At 40.5% G+C, this 19245-nt stretch overlaps 2 protein-coding genes and 1 non-coding gene across 3 annotated transcripts in view; 1 reads left to right on the forward strand and 2 right to left on the reverse strand.

Annotated features, from left to right (window-relative positions):
• Positions 1–18: 18 nt before the first annotated feature.
• On the reverse strand, positions 19–9803 carry LOC143281988 (large ribosomal subunit protein uL4-like). Its single transcript, XM_076587371.1, has 9 exons — positions 9721–9803; positions 8020–8197; positions 7077–7322; positions 6306–6430; positions 5036–5165; positions 4019–4175; positions 2544–2627; positions 1662–1821; positions 19–261 (listed from the first exon to the last, which is right to left on the reverse strand). Exons 1-9 carry the CDS (start codon positions 9721–9723, stop codon positions 172–174), a joined length of 1173 nt encoding a protein of 390 aa, XP_076443486.1. The 5' UTR covers positions 9724–9803; the 3' UTR covers positions 19–171.
• LOC143282589 (small nucleolar RNA SNORD18) lies at positions 749–819 on the reverse strand. Its single transcript, XR_013055281.1, has one exon. It is a non-coding gene; the product is annotated as a small nucleolar RNA SNORD18 (small nucleolar RNA).
• A 5454-nt stretch (positions 9804–15257) lies between the features above and the next one.
• The window catches only part of LOC143281989 (death-associated protein kinase 1-like), a 207700-nt gene continuing 203712 nt past the window's right edge, over positions 15258–19245 (forward strand). Inside the window, exons 1-3 of the mRNA XM_076587372.1 lie at positions 15258–15318; positions 15449–15566; positions 17792–18010. Coding sequence (XP_076443487.1) covers positions 15496–15566; positions 17792–18010 — 290 coding nt within the window. The 5' untranslated portion in view covers positions 15258–15318; positions 15449–15495. The remainder of the gene's footprint in view (positions 15319–15448; positions 15567–17791; positions 18011–19245) is intronic.

Consider the following 19245-nt stretch of genomic DNA (forward strand, 5'->3'; position numbering starts at 1 on the left):
AAAGACACAAATAAACAGTTTGAAACATGTCAGCTAGTTTATTGATTCTCAATACATGTCATCAAACATTGACACAATAATCAGTTTAGTTATCATAAGAGTAGATTCAGAAGAAAAGAGAAAAAAAGTTAATTTTCATTAAAATGTTCAGAAAAATGTAGGTCAGTCTTTTTATTTCTTGCTCCTGCCTCCCTTAGCACGCTGGGCTGCTTTCTTTGCTGATGCCTTGCCCTTGGGAGCTGCCGGCAGTGGAGTCTTGATCTGGAAATACAAAAAAAAATAATAATAATAACATTCACGCATGCACATTGTTGATCGTCTCTGATGTACAGTGTAGTAAGTAATGTGCAACAGAAGCAATACTAGAACAAATATCATGTGAATATAACAAAGGAAATTTAAACATTTTTATGCAGCTGCTTGCTTAGAATTGTTAAATAGTAATGCTTACAATGCACAAACATCAAGTGAATATCACCTGTCTTTTTTTTCTTTTTTTTTTTTGCAACTGCTTACTTTGAAAGGTTGTGAAGTGGTTAATTTTATCTCATTCCATACTCTCCCTCACTGTGTGTGTATGCCTCTGTGTGGAGGGATGTTAAATTTTCATGGCTTAATAAATCACTGATTTTTTTTTCCCTTGTCACTGAACTTTTGAAACATTTTTGTAACAATATGTCTGTACATATTACAAATAAAATAATACAAATAGTCCTACCCCAAAAGCATGTAGAGAATAAAAGGGAAGTTGATCAGAGATGGTTGAGTTGTATTTTCATGGGCATTCAACAACACGGACCAATGAAATCATCATATCAACTCCCAGTCGTGTCACAAGTGAGGACGAAGGTGCAAAAACATCAATTCAAAACTAGCTTGCATGATCACACATACACACTTGAATGAAAAGGATTACCATTTCCTTACTTTTCTTCCTACACACGCACACAGATAAATGAATTTGGGATGCATTCAAGTGCTAGATACAATCACTGCTTTTCCTACTCTATTAGGGAAGACTGTGCATTAGGTACCTACTTGCTCACCATGAGCTGTGCAAGACGAGACACTGCAGACATATTAAAAGTTCTATAATTAAAAATAACTGCAAAACAATAGGCCTACAATAATGTCTCAAAACCCATTCACTCCAATTTGCACACACACACACACACGCATGGAAAAATCTGGTAAATGAATGCTTTTGTGTATACAGTGTCACCAAAATGAGTTAATTTGTTCGCTCAATGTGTTTAGTGAGCAGTCTGCTTACAGAGACTTCTCTCCCTGTACAACCAAACAGCAAAACTACCTAGGATTAGCCAGACTGACTACTTTGTGTATGTCTATGCATATATGTGCATGTGCTTACATGCACATGACTGCACGCATACCTTTTTGGGGTTTAATTTTTGAAGGTTTTTTGTTTCTTTCAATTTCAGTTGTTTTTCTCATTGCTGTCAATAAAAGTACAAAACAGGAGTCGGTCAGAGTTGGTTAAGTTGAATTTTCATGGGCATTCAACAACACGGACCAATAAAATCATCACACCAACTCCCTGTACAAGTATGGCAAAAATAACAAACTGAAACTGCAGGCACACGCACACATGCGCACCTGCACGCGCACACACAGAGAGAGAAATAGAAGACCTCACTCACTCCTCGTTTTTTATTTAACAGTTCCTCCTTCTTGCGAAGACGAGACTGCTCCACAGCCCTGGCAGCTTTTGCAGCAGTTTTCGCATATGGGTTCAAACGTATCATTACACGTTTATTTTTTAAAGGGTTCTTTTTCAGTATCCTCCTTGTCACCTCCTTTCTGCAAAACAAAGCAAACAGTGGCGTTAGGGTTGATTCTGAGTGCATAACAAAATACAGACTACTCATCAACACTCAAGTTTGGCCGAGTTGGCAAGTGGCTACCGTTATGTATAACATATATGACATACATATATATAAACCACCCAAAATGGCACATGGTCAAAGCTCATTCATAAACTCTTAAAGATTTTTTCCTTGTCTTGTCCTTCCCTTGTTCCTGTCTGAAGCACAAACTCAGATCTTAACCTTCAGTGCAATTAACCCATTCTCTACAGCATGACACATAAGCATGCCGAGACATTTGACATTGTTGCTGATGGTCCTTCTGACCACACAGGGCTGTCCGTATCCGAACTGAGTATGCTGAGAGATAACCTCCCCTCTTCCAAACTTCCTGTAAGGATGTATTCTTTCTCTGTGGACCTTGCTTCTGGAATGAACTTCCTCTTTCGCTTCGTCAGGTATCTGCACTCAGTTTTTTCAAGTCTGGCCTAAAAACCCACCTTTTTCCAAGATAGCCTTCTTGGGTTTGATTCCCGTTCTCTCTTTCTCCCAAGTTAGCAAACCCTTCTTTATCTTCAGTTTCTCAAGTTAAGAGTTACGCATAATGTGAATGACTGGTTTGAAAACACTTTGATTTGTCTCTGCACAAGATTCAGTACTTTTCATATACTAATTATTATATACACACACATATATGGGGAAAAAGACAATTCTTACTTCGGCGCTCTCAGGGCAGCTTGTATTTCTTGACTCTTGAGAAGCTTGGTTAAATCAGTCTGGGTCATCTTCAGTGATGGGAGGCTAGAAAAATAAAAATAAACAAGATTTCAAAACATACCAAACAAAAAGAAACAAAAAAAGCAGCATACTACTTGGTAAAAAAATTATAAAAAAAAAAAGAAGTATTGCGCATTTTGTAACACTTTAGATATATTGCGCATTTTGTAACACTTTAGATATCAGAGGTATGTATATGTCAAATATGCATGTAAACAACCACCATCATCAATCTTCTGCATCCGTGTGCTGCAATTCCCATGTTCACTTGTATGTACACCAGTGGACTTTAACGTGCATGACCGTTTTCACTCCGCCATGTAGGCAGCCATACTCCACTTTTGGGGTTGTGCATGCTGGGTATGTTCTTTTGCTTCCATAACCCAACAAACGCTGACATGGATTACAGGATCTTTAACTTGCATATCTGATCTTCTGCTTGTATATACACACGAAGGGGGTTCAGGCACTAGCAGGTCTGCACATATGTTGACCTGGGAGATCAGAAAAATCTCCACCCTTTACCCAACAGGCACCGTCACCAAGATTTGAACACAGGACCCTCAGATTAAAAGTCCAATGCTTTAACCACTCATCTATTGCACCTGTCCATCATCAATCAATTCCTCTTATTTCATAAGAGTAAAAAAAATTTCTTTTTTATTTGTGTATCTTTTTTTTCTTTTCTTTTTTTATAGGTCATTTGATCGGCAAAGAATAGTCTTTGAATGTCAATTTTAAACAGTAAACATTTTTTTCTATTTCATATTGCTTTTTGAACAATGAATGCAAAGCAGTAAAAAGATATATATAAAAATTCCACTACCTGTAAAAAAAATTCTGAATCAGCATACACGATTATCAGTAATTACACACTTTGAGAGACAGTAACCTTAACTTTGAATTGGTATATTGATAAGAGCATCGTATAAACCAGCATAAGATAATGGATCTGCATTCTTGAATTTTGTTTGGGCAAAACAATATAAGCATCAAAAGCCAACAGAAAATAGTGGATTTGTGTATGTGAAAAGAGAGAAAAATTCTGAATTCTCTTGGGGGAGTGACATGGTGAATTTTTGTGTGGGCAAATATTTATGTATTAAAAAAACAACAGAAAAATGGCGGATTTATACTCTTAAAAACAGGAGTTAGCTTTCTCTATTTAGTGACAAATTGAATTTTTGTGGGGGAAAAATATTTAAGCATAAAAATAAAACAACAAAAGAAAAACTGCTGATTTACACTATTAAAACAGGATTTAGCTTTCTCTTTTGAGTGACACAGCATTCCCTCACTCTCCAAAAACATAATACTTATACTGCTTAAATTAAAACAACAGAAACAAACTCTCTAAATCATGGACGCGTTTGCCATGTCACAACAGCTGCACCTGCACGACTGTAGTGACTTACTTGTATCCTGATTTGGTCTGAGATGCCTGGCGCCACGTTCCGTAGATGCTGTCCAGGCGGCTGAAGGCAGACTGGGACCAGATGCAGAAGCGGCCAACATGTCCCCCTGGTGCCATCTTCAGCAGGTTCAATCGATCCACACTGATCAGGGTGATGCCTGTCAAGACACAGGGTTCCCACATACACGTGAATGTAGTGTTTGACTTGATTTATGTGATCAGAGTGAGTTTATTATTTCAGTTAAAAAAAAATGTAACCAAAATAAACAACAACAAAAGGGTTCCCACATACACATGAATATAGTGTTTGACTTGATTTGTGTGACCAGACAGAGTTTATTATTTCAGTTTAAAAAATGTAACTAAAATAAACAACAACAAAAAACACTGGGGAACAATGCTTTGCAGAACATACAAGCTATCTGACTTAATTTATATGATCAGACAGACTTTCTTATTTCAGTGTAAAAATGTAACAAACACACACACACAAAAACAACAGAACATGGCTTTGCAGAATACACAACCTGAGTGAAACTTAAATCCGGTCTGGGCTGCAATGTTTGATATTGTATGCTTCTATGAGTATAATGAATGTATATAATGAATGAAAATGTAAAGAATAGTATAACTGAAATTCCATACCTTTTTGTACACCTTTTCCAGTCCTGACTGAAAATTTTCCATTCGAAAATACCCAAACTGACACGCATTCATCTGTTACACCACTGAAGAAAGAGGTCACCAGATGTCCTGATGTTCAATTGCCATCACTTTTTGTTGTTTAGATTGATTGGGTTTGGTTTTTTTTAATTCATCAGGCTCATTCTTGAATGGTACTTGTAAAGGGTTTTATTAAAATTCCAAGACTTTTCCAGATCCGGAAGAGCAAAACACATTTTTCAAAGACTTTTCCAGCCCTTGAAATAGTTCTCATTTTCCCAGAGACTTCCATATGTATTCCTTGACTGTTCGAACCCTGAAAATTTTTTGTTCTCTTCCAGTTGTCCTGACTCACCAGGAATATTCCGGAAAGCTCTGGAAATCCCATTGTCTTCGTTGTAAATCACAAGGGGACCTCGGCGCTGGATACGGCGCCTGTTCCTCATTTTGCCTTTTCCAGCACGGAAGCGCTTGCTGGCATACACCTTTAAGTAAACATAAAACAGACAAATTATCAGAGTGCAGTTTGGGAATAGCATTCACAGATAGGAATAGTGGAAACTAGAAAATATATATATAAAAGAAAGCATATTTCTCTTAAAAGGACTGGCTGATAGGAAAAGGGGTAACTAAAATATATATATATATGTAAAAGAAAGCATGATTCTCTTAAAAGGACTCTGCCAGCTGTTCTTGGCCATTTCAGAGCATCTGTTTCAGAGATAGCTCAACTGAATCTTTGACAGTCTATGTAAATTTTGTTTCTTTTTCTGTTACATAGTCCATTATGAGGCACCACTGGGCGTTCATAACTGAAGTGCAAATTTTAATGTTTGATCCTCAGATTTATAAGGCCACAATGTTCTTCATATTGCTTTTGTTTGAATTACCACTAACCCCACCCCACCACAGAATTTTGATATTGGGGTCAACATGATCCTCAGTTGTAACTGTAAATAATCAACACTGATGTCTCTTGTCCTTGGATCTTTGCCACTCTAAATGTCACAGTTTAGTTCACATAAACTTAATAATTCATCACTCAACACTTGACAATGTGATGTTTTGTCCTGGGAACTATGCTGTTCAAAATATGACAGTTTATTTTACATAAACCTAATAATTCATCACTCAACACTACACAAAAGCGATGTTTCTTGTCCTTGGAACCATGCTGCTCTACCTGTCACAATTCCTTTCACATAAACTTGATAATTCAACACTGGAAAAAGCTCATAAAACTTTTAAAAAAAAATTAAAAAAAAGATCTACATGCCAATCACCACAAATCACCACAAAGGAAGTGTGCTATAGACTGCAATTCCTGAGAACAACTTTGCTCGAACTTGCTAAACAAACTAAACGTTAGGCATGCATACGTATAACTTTGTGTACAAAGTGAAGGGTGGGGTGGGGGAAATGCTATGCCAGGCTTGCATTTCATGTGTAATTTTGTGAAACTCCGTTCAGATTTTGTTTTATCGTACGCATTTCTACAATGAGTTCGTATTTTGTTGTTGTTTTTTTAACGAATAAAAATGTTTTAAAAAATTCTTTTTTCTTTTAAAAAGGCTCAGCAAACTCACTCCCCTATCCTTAAGTGTCAGCCCAACAGTCAGACCCACCTTCTGAATGTCCTGCCAGGCCTGAAGCCTCATGAGCAGAGCCACAGCTTCTTTGGTCTTCTTCAGCTCCTCCATCTTGTCAGACACGACCAACGGCACCTCAGGCAGACCCTCAATGCGGTGACCTTCAGTGAAAAAAATCAGAAAAAAAGTTATCCTGACTCTTGAACGTAACACTCGTAGCTTTCTATGATGAGTGTATATTAAACAACCAAAAGTAAAACTAACAATAATAAAATAAATCAAGTCTCAGTAAAATGAAATGCTGCTATTTGTCGAGTAATCAACACATATGTACCTCCATCTACAAACACACTGTAGTTCCCTCCATTTCCCTTGTGCTGCATGCAGGACCTATATAAATCTACAGCAATGTCTGGGAAATAAGTTAATTCTCTTTTCCCACTTACATCTCCATCTGAGAGCCAGAGACTAACAAAACCATTTCCCTCATTTTCAGATACTGAATTCCATTTCTCAGTCTGAGCTGCTGAAAAGACCAAGACAGAACTGATGGCTGTAATGAAATTTGTCATACAGACTTTACTCACCACCAACTAAGCAGAAAATTAACAAAATCAATACAAACACTGAAAAAGTCAAATGTGGACGAGTAAGTCCTACAAACTGGTAATTGTAGACATTCTGTGAAAATATTTATTTTCACTTTTGAATGTTTTCTTTTATTGTTTTAAAAAGTTAGGAGAGGAGTTAAAGGGAGAATGGTCAGTTTGGGGGGTAGGGGTGGGAAACAAGGCAGACCCACAATACCTTTCGACATGATCAGAGCAGGCACACCAGTGGCTGCGATAGCAGAGCACATCGCATATCGTCGCTGGTTCACGTTGATTCTGCGGTGCCAGCGACGCCACGTTTTGGTTGGCGCAAACATGCGGCCAGCTCGGCACATGTTGCCAAAGGCTGCCTGACCGCTGCGGTGAGTGCCTCCTCCTTTCACACGGGGAATGCGCGCAACGGCACGGCCCGTGCCCCATGACTCCCCTGATGTCTGGTGACCTGAACACCAACACAAACATGAAATGTACGGCTTTCTTTCCCTTCCAACTTTCTGTTATGTAATAAACAACTCTGTTACATATAAATAAATATTTGTTTATATTCTATTTTTCATATATTACACTAGTTTCTGTCACATAATCATGATAATAGACAGCTTTCTGTTGCATATCATAAAATAGCAAAGCACAAAAATTATCCAATGATTTTGCCACAACATGATTTTTTCCAGCATGAAAACTAAATATTCTTCTTCCCACCTATTCTGATGATGCATATAAATTATAGTAAATTTCAATTTTAAGATGAGTGAACTGTAATGCACCAGATCATGTATGTGTACACAATACTTAAATGTGATGGCTCTGTGTATGATTATGCATTATTGACTTATGTCTGACCGAATGGATTTTGTCCAGAACAGATGTGACCAATACTAGCATTCTTATTTTACTATTGGTTGAAGTTTTAGAATCAAGACATCATTCTCTTTTTCTTTACAACTATACAAAACTATGCAATACAGTACACCCTAAAATTTTCATAATGGATTTGTGGGCCTCTCAAATATATGAATTTCTCTATAAATTCAGAAGATTACCTTCTCTGAAACTTAAAGCATGAAGATAGGCTATTCATTTCTTCGTTTCTTTATTTTCCCCGCTCCATTCTTCTAGCCTGCAAACAATCTTCTTACCAGCTTTTGCTGACACTGCATATGGTTGTCTGCCATTCTTTTTCATTTCAAAATGAACAAAGTTGACAATGTCAGGTCGGATTGGGGCACAGAACACTGCAGGGAGGGCGACATTGTTGTCAGTCGTCTCCCCTTTCACAGAGTACACAGAGATCAGCGGTCGAGCAGCAGCTGAGGCCTGAAAAAAGAGGAGGAACTTAACATTTATCTAACAGTAACACAATAATAATAATGATATTTATAATGCACACAACTAAATATATGAATCTCACAGAATATATCATTATAGGTTTGATCATACGATACATTCAAATAAAATATGCACTCAAAAACTACAAATGCAATCCAAGCACATTTTTATCAAAAGACAACTTTTGAACAATGTGTTATTACAGAATACTCAATGGATAATGCCTGGAAGATCATAAAGTCTAAGAACTGGAACAGTGAAACTAACACTTAAAATGGTTACATCAGCCCTTGCTGATAATGCTGTCTGGGAAAATGCGAGACGGGACAGAAAATAAAAGAATCATGCAAGGAAATGTGAATAATAAGACCATAGAGAAAACCTGAACCAGCTGATCAAGATGAAAACTTCACAAGTAATAAAAGGCTTTAACATTAGTTAGGGATTATTGAGCTTAGCAAATAATTTTTTTTTTTTAAGCGAGCTCTTTCCCAGACAAGAGCAACAAAGGAGAATGATCTTGCACTTTCACCAAGACTTAGCACTTAATTTATTCTAAAAGTCTAATGATTTTTATAACTTAAAAAACTTGAAGTTGAACTCTGTGACACATTAATGTCAAGTCATGGGAGAAAAATGGCCAGCACTCCTTCCATTCACTGAGATGATGACCAGTGTAGAAACCATTAATTGGGGAAAAAAAATAGAAAAAGAAAAAGGAACTATCTTTATAGCCATCTTGAATACAAAGTTAGTTCATCCTAATTTCAAATAAATTTTACTTTTTGTTGCTTTATGGAATGGTCATCACCACCCACATTTTCTGTGACAAAATCTCTCCCTCCCCCTCTCTCTCACACACTGCACTCATCACATCACAATGCGACGCCCCCCCCCCCTCCCCTCCACACACACACACATGCATCCATTTCCACACGGACAGATTTCTGTGTGACCCTAGTGAGATGACATGTGGAACGTAGGAAAAGTTATATCCGGTTTCGCCCATCTCATGCACCCTGTTTGTTTTTATATACAGTTGTTTATTCTTTATTTGTTATATCGCTATCACAAGAACTAGTATCAGCCGAAAGAAATATATTAAACAACTTGACAACGAACAGCAACAAATGCTTCCAAACGTTCATGTTGCTTATCGACTGGCGGACAATCCAGAATTCTTCCCAACAAGACGAGTGTTCACAAGGCGTCAACGTTCACTCCGCTTGTCACACAGAGGATACGAGGGGTAGAAATGTGGACAATGCTGCATTAATTCAGTGCAATATAAGCTTATTATAATACAGTACAGTGCAGTATGAAAACGACTGCCATCTACCCATCCTATTTTTCACATGACATTTGATTTTGTATCATGACTTCATCCATGGTACCTTTAGACATCGCCCATAACCAGGTACTTTAAAACGCTTGAAATCTACTGATGTTCAATTATTCCCAAGAATATACTACTCTAATTCCTCCGCTAATGGAGAAAATTAAAAACAAACCATTTCCACTTTTCCGAAGACGGACGCGCACGTGCCTGAATGGAACCGGAACTAGATTTGGCGAACACAATCGGAAGCCACCGGAAATCCCCGATCAAGGGCGGGATTTCGCTTGTTTCAGGGCCCACTCTGTGTGTGTGTGTGTGTGTGTGTGTTCTTTTCCTTGATTACTTGTTCTTTTTTCTCCTCTATTTTCCACTAGAGCTATTTTTTCTTCTTTTGTTTTGTATGTTTGTCGTATATTCAGACACCACTGAGTACTTGGCACACATTAAACCGATACGAATACACACACTTTAGCCGGTTTATTGTCTGTCCTTTATTGTACTGAAACTCAGCCCGCAATCAATATAAATCAAAAGTTTCATTCTAAAGTGACAAGGCTGAACTAAAACACGAAAGTGGTGAAGCTTGGCAGTTTGATAAATCAGAATGGGAGGAGAGAAAAGACAGGAACATATTTCTGCACATGATCTTTATATGAGGCAACAACCGTTGTTGGGAAGACACACTGTTTATAATTTTCGAGACCGGCTGAGTTCGTGTTGAAAGAGTGTCTCAGTTTTGTGTGTGTGTGTGTGGGGGGGGGGGGTCTGTGTCTGTGTGTGTGTGTCTGTCTGTATGTGTGTGTGTCTGTGTGGGTGTGGGTGGGTGGGTGTTTGTGTCTGTGTGTGTCTGTGTGTGTCTGTCTGTCTGTATGTGTGTGTCACGGGGTGTGTGTGTGTGTTTGTGTGTGTGTTTTGTGTGTGTGTGTCTGTATGTGTGTGGGTGTGGGTGGGTGGGTGTTTGTGTGTGTGTGTGTCTGTGTGTGTGTGTGTGTGTGTGTGTGTGTGTCTGTATGTGTGTGTCACGGGGTGTGTGTCTGTGTGTTTGTGTGTGTGTGTGTCTGTCTGTGTGTGTCTGTCTGTCTGTAGGTGTGTGACTGTGTATATGTACCTCTTTGTGTGCCAAAAAAAAAGCACCTAAACAGTTTGAAGTCATTGCTCAAGAGGCCAAAAACTGATGACTGGTGGAAGCAGTTTTGCGGGGCGCTCAGTTGTGACACGACATTGACGGAGTTCTGGCGGTTTTGTCGTTGCATGGAGGGGAGTACGTGCGCGGCAACAGCCCCAGACGTGTTGGATGCTGACGGAACCAGGCTTGGGACAAACGAAGAAAAGGGATCTGCCCTGCTCGAGCGTTTCATGCAACAGAGCGATCGGGGAAACTTGGATGAAAGGACGAAATATGTTGAGGAGTTGAACCAGACCCTTATGCAGACTGGACCCATTGATGACTTGACAATGGATGATCTAAACGAGGCAATGGCTAAATGCAAGAGGGAGTCGGCTCCTGGCCCAGACAAGGTTCGCTGCTCGGATATCAAGGAGCTGTCGGAGGAGGACAGAGGCAAACTTTTCGGTCTGTATCAGGGCGGTTTCCACAGTGGACATGTGCCGGGGGACTGGACACACGGCTTCTTGAAACCCATGCCAGGGCCGGAGGTGGGCCATCGTCGCCGGGGTGGGCGGCTGCCGAATCCTAGCCGTGCGGAGCATTGCTGGAGGGCTCATGGAGCGCGTGATGGCTAGGAAACTTGCAAGGGATCTTGAACACAGGCACATTCTCCCTTCAAATCAAGGGTGGTTGCAGAACAGGCGGGTACACATGGGGGGGTGCGGCTGCTTTTGCATATGGGGTGTATGAGGGATTTCAGAGGGGGGGGGGAGGCACTAGCGGTGGCGGTCGACCTTGAGGATGCCGGCAATGGGGTCCGGTTTGCGCACCTCATGGGGCTGCTGCTAGGGTGTGGAGTGGGTTTGACGGTGACAGGATGGATGGCGGCGGCGCTTCGGGAAGGAGCCGTCGTCCTGCGCCTCGGAGATTGGATGTCTGCACCTTCTGGACTATCCATGGGACTGCCACAAGGGTCTCCGCTCTCTCCTGTCCTCTACGGTGTCTGCACGAGGGGCCTTGCATACTTGGACAGCAATGGAGTGGCTCGGGTGCTTGCTCTTGCGGATGATGGCCTAGTCTTCAAAACTTCGAAGGATGCTCCAGAAACAACTGAACAGTGTTGCTCAGTGGTGCAGGGACACGGGATCTTCCATCAGTCCAGCGAGGGCCCAGGCGTTGCTGTGCACCCTCAACAACGGAACCGGCCGCGAGCAGATCGCTACCACCTGTATCATTCGACGGTGTTAAGTGTGTGCCGTGGAAGCTGCGATACATAGCCTAGAAATGAGTGTGTGGAGGAGGGGGGTAGAGAGGGTGCAGGGTAATGTGTGTGTGTGTGTGTGTGTGTGCGTGTGTGTTTGGGCTCATGTACGTTTGTGTGTGTTTGACTGTGCTTTCATATCTGTGAAACTGCATGTTTGGTGCATATATGTTATGCATATGTGTGTGTATGTGTGAATGTGTGCCAGTCTGCATGTTTTACATTTATTTGCTTATTTATCATCATTATTGTCTTTTTATTTATTTATTTATTTATGATTATTATTATTACTAATACTACTACCTTTTTCATATATTATAATTATTATTTATTTACTTATTTATGTACGCTTATCTATTATTTATTCACCTTTTTTTTTCTTTTTCTTTTTTTTTCTCAAGGCCTAAGCGCGTTGGGTTAGGCTGCTGGTCAGGCATCTGCTTGGCAGAGGTGGTGTAGCGTGTATGGATTTGTCCGAACGCAGTGACGCCTCCTTGAGCTACTGAAACTGTGTGTCTGCGTGTGTGTGAGAGTGTGTGTGTAATATGCACGTATACAGACCCTACAGACCCTACTATTTCTTTTTCATGGGGATAAAGGATGAGAGACTGGAGGGGGGAGAGAGAAAGAGAGAATCAGTGAACGGGAGGGCCATCGCTAGTTCATATATGGGAGACTATCTAAATATAACTTTCTCTGCTATTACCACTGTCTGAGTTTCTTCCCTCTGACCATTTCTTTCTCTCTCTCTCTCTCTCTCTCTCTCTCTCTCTCTCTCTGTGTGTGTGTGTGTGTGTGTGTTATTTTCTACGTTACGCTATGTCTGTCTATATGTCTGTCCGTCTGTCTCTTTTTTTTCCAGTTACTCTCTCTCTCCACTCAGTTCTCTCGCCACCCATCCCCCGCCCCAATCATTCTCGCCATTCCATTTGCTTGTCTTCTTGCACACTGAGCACAGTTCATCATGATAAAAACATCTTTTTGGCCGTATTCGTCGGGTGCCTGCATGGCTCAGTTGGGTGATCGCCGTTCTCACAATCAGAAGGCTGTGAGTTCGAGTCTCCGGGCACGCCCAAAATGTGAAGAGTAGGAATTTAGAATATAATAAGACCAAAAAAAATTATATATATATATCAACGAATAAAAAATACTAATAATAAAATAAGTAAATAAATAAAAGTCATGAAATATGAGCCTGTAACACAGAAAATGGATACAAGAAGAAGAAAAACCAAAAACAAAACAAACAAAAAAACCCATAGAATGTTGTTAAAAAACAATCTGGATTAAAAATGTTAGGTGTAAGTTAGAAGAGAGGAATTTTTTCTCTTTATTTTACTGGTTTCTCGCTTCCAGTCCGTTTTCTCAGTTGTCAGTTACTCAGTCAGGTATCAAATAGGGAAATCCTAATTTTATGTGTGCAGTCTTCTAACTGAAGGGGCATATAGGCTATGAAGTTCAGCCGTGGAGAAAAAATATGGGTATCTATACCGCCACCCTTCAGTGGAACTGAAGAAAGGTGCATTCCCTGCCCTCTGTCTCTGCCGTGTGCATGTCCGATCTGTTTCTGTCCGTATGTCTGTCTGCCTCAGTCGACGGATCAGTGTCTAGCTCTGTCCTTCTGTCTCTCTCTCTCAGTCTCTCTCTCTCCAAAGCTTTCCAAATCAGAAATATGTAAATTGACAACTGACGATCATTGCTGTGTTGTTTTCATACAACATCTCTGAATGTGTTGACCTCAGTCTGTTGCCGGACTATACTGATGGTCATTGAAAGTCCTAATCAGTGAATATGTCAACTGAGACTCAAGACTCTCTCTCTCTCTCACTCTCCGGCTCTCTCTCTCGTCTCTTCGCAGAAAACTGCCGGCCAGGGCAGTCTATGCTAGCTAACGATTTGTAACACCCGGCTGGCCCGCCGCTCTAGACTGTCCTTGTTGATCATGTCACCACTGAACTTGGCAACTTGACTTGAATAAAATTATGAATTAAAAGACCGCCAGGGAGTAGTCGCTCTCTTATCTGTGTAAAAGTGCACAAGACTGAGGAGAACCACAGGCCTCAGGCTAGCTATATGTCACATAAATCAGTGAAGCCCGATACGAAGGTACGACTTTAGTACCAAGCATCAGTTCTACTGCACACTCCACCCCCCCTGCCGCAAAGAAGTTAGGGCCAGTTATAACAATTTATTTGAGTCTCAGTCCCACCTCTCTCTCCGTCTCTGTCGTGTGTGTGTCAGTGTGTGTGTGTGTGTGTGTGTGTGTGCGCGCGCGGCGCGCGCGTGTGTGTGTGCATGTCCGACTCGGCCGGACTCGCTTCCGCAGTGGACTGACGGACGCGCCGCGCGCGCACGTAAACACACTGACGGAGACACTAAGTTGTTAACGGCCGCGAGTGTAAAGCGTTTGCTTTCAAGTCAGTGTTTGTAGTTTTTAATTCAAAGCGCGCTAGCCGGCAGTGCCAGTGTGTCACGGTGTGTGTGTGTGTGTGTGTGTGTGTGTGAGTACCGTGTGCCGCGGTGCCAGTGTCAGTGTGTCATGGTGTCAGTCACGTGTGTGTGTGTGCCAGTGTCTGTGTGTCTGCCCACGGTGTGTGTCTGTGTGTGTGCGTGTGGCAGTGCCGGTGTGTCAGTGTGTGTGTCAGTGTGTGTGTGTCTGCCCACGGTGTGTGTCTGTGTGTGTGCGTGTGTGCCGGTGTGTGTGTGTGTGTGTGTGTGTGTGTGTGTGTGTGTGTGTGTGTGTGTGTGTGCTGTCGTGTGTGTGTGTGTGTGAATGTCAGTGTGTCAGTGTCACTGAGTGTGTGTGTCAGTGTGGTGTGTGTGTGTGTATGTGTGTGTGTGTGTGTGTGTGTGCCAGTGTGTGTGTGTGTGTATGTGTGTGTGTGTGTGTTTGTGTGTGTGTGTGTGTCGGTGTGTGTGCTTGTGTGTGTGTGTGTGTGTGTGTGTGTGTGCTGTCGTGTGTGTGTGTGTGTGTGTGTGTGTGTGTGTGTGTGTGTGTGTGTGAATGTCAGTGTGTCAGTGTCACTGAGTGTGTGTGTGTCAGTGTGCCCGGGCACGGCATGTCAGAATGTCGTCAGTGTTGAATTGTCCACCGTCGGGTCACGTTGGAGAAGACTGACCGCGACATGTATCCGAAGCACAGACACAAACCCCAGCTGCTCCCTCAGCGTGCATGTGGGTGCTAGACAGGAAGCTGTAAAAATTACAGACAGCAATAAGGCCTGCATGCATGTGGCCGACGAGAGGAGTTGATAAACGTGACTTCTTTGTCGAAAGTGTTTGTTTTGTCAAAGCTTTGGGTATTCAGTCATTTTCAATCATCTCTCACGGATTGGTTAGCTTCCGCTGTCGAGGACCAGACGATAAACACAGCAGGCTTCGGCCGGAGAGGGAGTGGAAGCGTAAGACCGTGTGCTCTTCTGAACTTTCGAGACGAAATTATAGATTGACGAGTGTGTTCACATTCCTTACTGATGTATTAGTCACATTGTGGTGTTTGTTTCATTTTCACTTTCTTTTTTTTCTCAACAGGGAGCAGTGTGTGTGTGAATCCATAATGATCCAAACGTTAGCTGGTAATGATGGATACCGCAGTTTTCAAACTGGAGCCTTTCGAGGATAATTATGAAACTGGAGAAGATATTGGAAGGTGAGTAACGTAACAGTAATTTTATAGCAACTGACGTAAGTATGTCGGGAGAATGTTTTGCGATAATATATGGTATTCAGGATCACGGATCAGTGCGACACGCATGATCTCTAGTCAACAGTGTCGGTCTGTGCTCTGTAATTTAAATCGCTAGATGATGAGTAGGTCAGTAAATCTGTTGCCCCAATGAAAAATCTACACAAGGTCTAGCCTGTCGTATTGTATTTCTCATCTTGAGAGACCAGATTTAGAAAAGAGACTTGTAATATGCTATGCATTGTTTTTATTTCAAGCCTTCTTTATGCCTTTCTGTTCTTCAATAGTCTGTCTTCCCACATGCATGCCTGGCAGGCTGGCTGTCTCCACTCTCACAGACTGTTCAATTCTGTGCAGGTCTGTGTATGTCCCTTAAAAACAAGAACAAAAGCCACTATTATCAGCATGCTTATATACCATTATCATTTAGTATTATGTATAGAGGGCATTAATTAGGGTGAAGACAGGCTGCACGCACACGCAAAGGTCTACTTGTCCACTCAAATTTCAGTTTGCCCTTCCCATGTAGTAATTATGATAAAGAGACGATTAATGAATTAAAGTTGTACCAGAAGAGCAAAGAAAAGTCAGCAACATAATTCATTACATAAGTAGCATCCATTACTGAAGAAGAGGATGTAAACTGTAATTGGTTTGTTATTAACACTGTAATAACAGTAAGAAGTATTAAACAGTTACTAGTTCCCACAGGGAATTTCATCCGATAGAACACTTGGCAAGGAGGAAAATGCGATTGGCCTGCACTGAAGGTGACATCTCAGTCACCCAAAGTGAAAAACGGGTTGTCTAACACTGTAACAGACAATTGGAGAGAACATTTTCACTTGTCTGCCAAAAAGTTTACTTCTTGTTCTTCTTCTTCATTCGCAGGCTGCAATTTCCACGTTCATTCGTATGTACACAAGTGGGCTTTTACGTGCATGACCATTTTTCCACTGTGTAGGCAGCCATACTCCATTTTCAGGGGTGTGCATGCTGGGTGTGTTCTTGTTTCCATAACCCACAGAACGCTAACATGGATTACAGGAATCTTAGCATGTGTATTTGATCTTCTGCTTGCGTATACACAAGGGGGTTCAGACTCAAGCAGGTCTGCACATATGTTGACCTGGGAGTTCGGAAAAATCTCCACCCTTTACCCACCAGGCACTGTTACCAAGATTCAAACCTGAGACTCTCAGATTGAAAGTCCAACGCTTTAACCACTCAGCTATTGCACCCGTCATTTGCCCTGGAGAATTGGATGGGTTGGTATTTCGAGCAGTTTGTGTGCAAACGCACAGGGAAAAAAAAAATATGTTATAAATTTGCATTTTGTTCATTACACATAGATATATATATATATATATGTATATTATATATGTGGACAGGCACATTTGTCAACACTCGATGATGCATGCATGCATTTTATATACATTGTTGGTGTTATACATGTTGGTGTTATACATGTCTCTGATATAAATGTTTCCTAGATAATGCCATAAAATGAATTAATGTCTTCTTGTAAACTATTGGTATTCCGTATTGGTAGAAGTTATGTGATAAATGAATAGACTAGAATAGCTTCAGTAGGTCATGTTTATAATATGTTGTCAAGACCTTAGGCTCAAAAACAGTCTTGTATTATGAGTGTGCTCAAAACACACAATACCTGTATAAAATGGCGTGAGAGTACCAAAGACTAAGGATTCACTACAACTAACACAAGAATTGGTCAGCAGCAGAACATAACCAAGGACTAGGTGACATACATAAAATATAGACAAGACAGAGCTTGTGCTGAATTTACTGATAGATTGAAACTTTAAAACGTATGAGTATCTTTTAAAAAAATAATTTTATGTGATCTTTTGTGTGCCAAGGCATAGATGTTCTTTATTATTTTTTTTTGGATTTATCAGTTGCCAGCTTGAATCTGTTCTTTTACTTGATTATCTATACTTTGTTTACTGATTTAGTCTTGGTAATTTATTCTCAGTATCAGATTAATTATGTAATTTGCATATGTATATATTTTATTTATATCATGTGTTCTTCAAAAGTACGTTCATATCAGTTTAAATATAACGAAACTGTGTGTGTGACTGAATGTTATATGATTTATGATTTGTATTATTTGCCTTAATTTTTTTAAAATATTTTTTTTAACATCCTTGTTCTGTTTACAGTGGTCATTTTGCTGTAGTGCGAAAATGCACACACCGCAAATCAGGCGCTGCTTTTGCAGCCAAATTTATCCGCAAACGTCGAGGGGGAGGGAGGAAAGGGGCGAAAATGGAGGACATAGTAAAGGAGATAAACATTCTGCGCTGCATCAATCACCCCAATGTCATCAGCCTCCATGAGGTGTATGACACTAAGATGGAGGTCATCCTTGTTCTGGAACTGTGAGTAACTTGTAATATAAATGTTTGTGTGAGTGTGTGTTCCTGTGTATATATAATGTGTATGTGGGTGGGTGTATGTGTGTGCACCTGTGTGATGCTCCATAGTGATGATGACCTCTTTATTCATGAATTGGTATGATTGAACTTAAGTTGTATGCATCAGAAAAAGAAATATTCTTACTTTAGGTTAGTCCCACATGGTCAAAACCACGTTAATTAGCTGACACTTAAAGGATGCTATTTTTTTTATCCTTGTAGTAGTTATTAACGCGGTGATAGCCTTGAGATGGCCTTAGTGGTCGGCGAGGCTCTAAGCACCATAATTTCATTTCATTTCAAAGGATGCTATGGTAAAAGTATTCATGTGTTTTGTAATTGATGCTCACCCAAAGGCCAGTAGATGGTACATGGTTTGGCCAAACATCAAAGGTGAAGACCAGTAGTGTCATCCACAATAGATTCTGTCATCTTTGTTAGGCTCTCTCATTCCTTGTCTTGCATGTTAATCATATTATAGTTCTTCTAATAATTACTGTGTGTTCTGTTCTCTTTTGATACGTTATAGTGTGATTTTGTGTGATCTTTTTTCTCTTAGTTATGGTCACTAATCTGACTAATGGCATGTAAAGTATAATGGTGTGTAATGCTACTATTGCTTTTTGGTCTGTGTTTCAATCCAGTGTAGCCGTACATCCATCCACCCAGATTGGTTGAAGTGGTTCTGTCACTATCATATCCCCCAGTAGTCCTCATACATTTAAGTCAACTTTTTCCCTTTATGTACTTAATACTGTACACATATATATGTGTGTAAATTAGTATTCACTGAATTCAGATAAAGCCTTTTTGTACTTGTACAAGTTGTAGGCATGCAAATGTACTGTATTGGTGCAATCATCTTTTTTCTGCATAACTAATACACACACACACACACACACACACACACACACACATACACACACACACACACTTTACAGGCATGCACATCACAAGAACTAGAAGTAGTAGTATTGAACATGATTTAAGCACACGCTGTCACATTTTTCCACTCATGTACTTCATACATGCACATTAATGTGTATAATGCCTTCACTCATGAAATTAAGTAAATGTACTCATGAAATTAAGTTAATGTAGTTAACACATTCATAACAAAAGTATGTGTTCAATTGCAGTTTTTCATTGATGTTGTGGTGTGTAGTTTCATACAGGCATGCACATTCATGTATACATAC

The sequence above is a fragment of the Babylonia areolata genome, chromosome 5 (genome assembly GCF_041734735.1).
Source record: "Babylonia areolata isolate BAREFJ2019XMU chromosome 5, ASM4173473v1, whole genome shotgun sequence".
NCBI lineage: Eukaryota > Metazoa > Mollusca > Gastropoda > Neogastropoda > Buccinidae > Babylonia > Babylonia areolata.

Coding starts and splice junctions, on each gene's coding strand:
- LOC143281988 (XM_076587371.1), bottom strand. Junction 7,323..8,019: donor TGCAGTGTCAGCAAAAGCTG/GTAAGAAGATTG, acceptor GTTGGTGTTCAG/GTCACCAGACATCAGGGGAG. Junction 2,628..4,018: donor CAGACCAAATCAGGATACAA/GTAAGTCACTAC, acceptor TTATTTTTCTAG/CCTCCCATCACTGAAGATGA.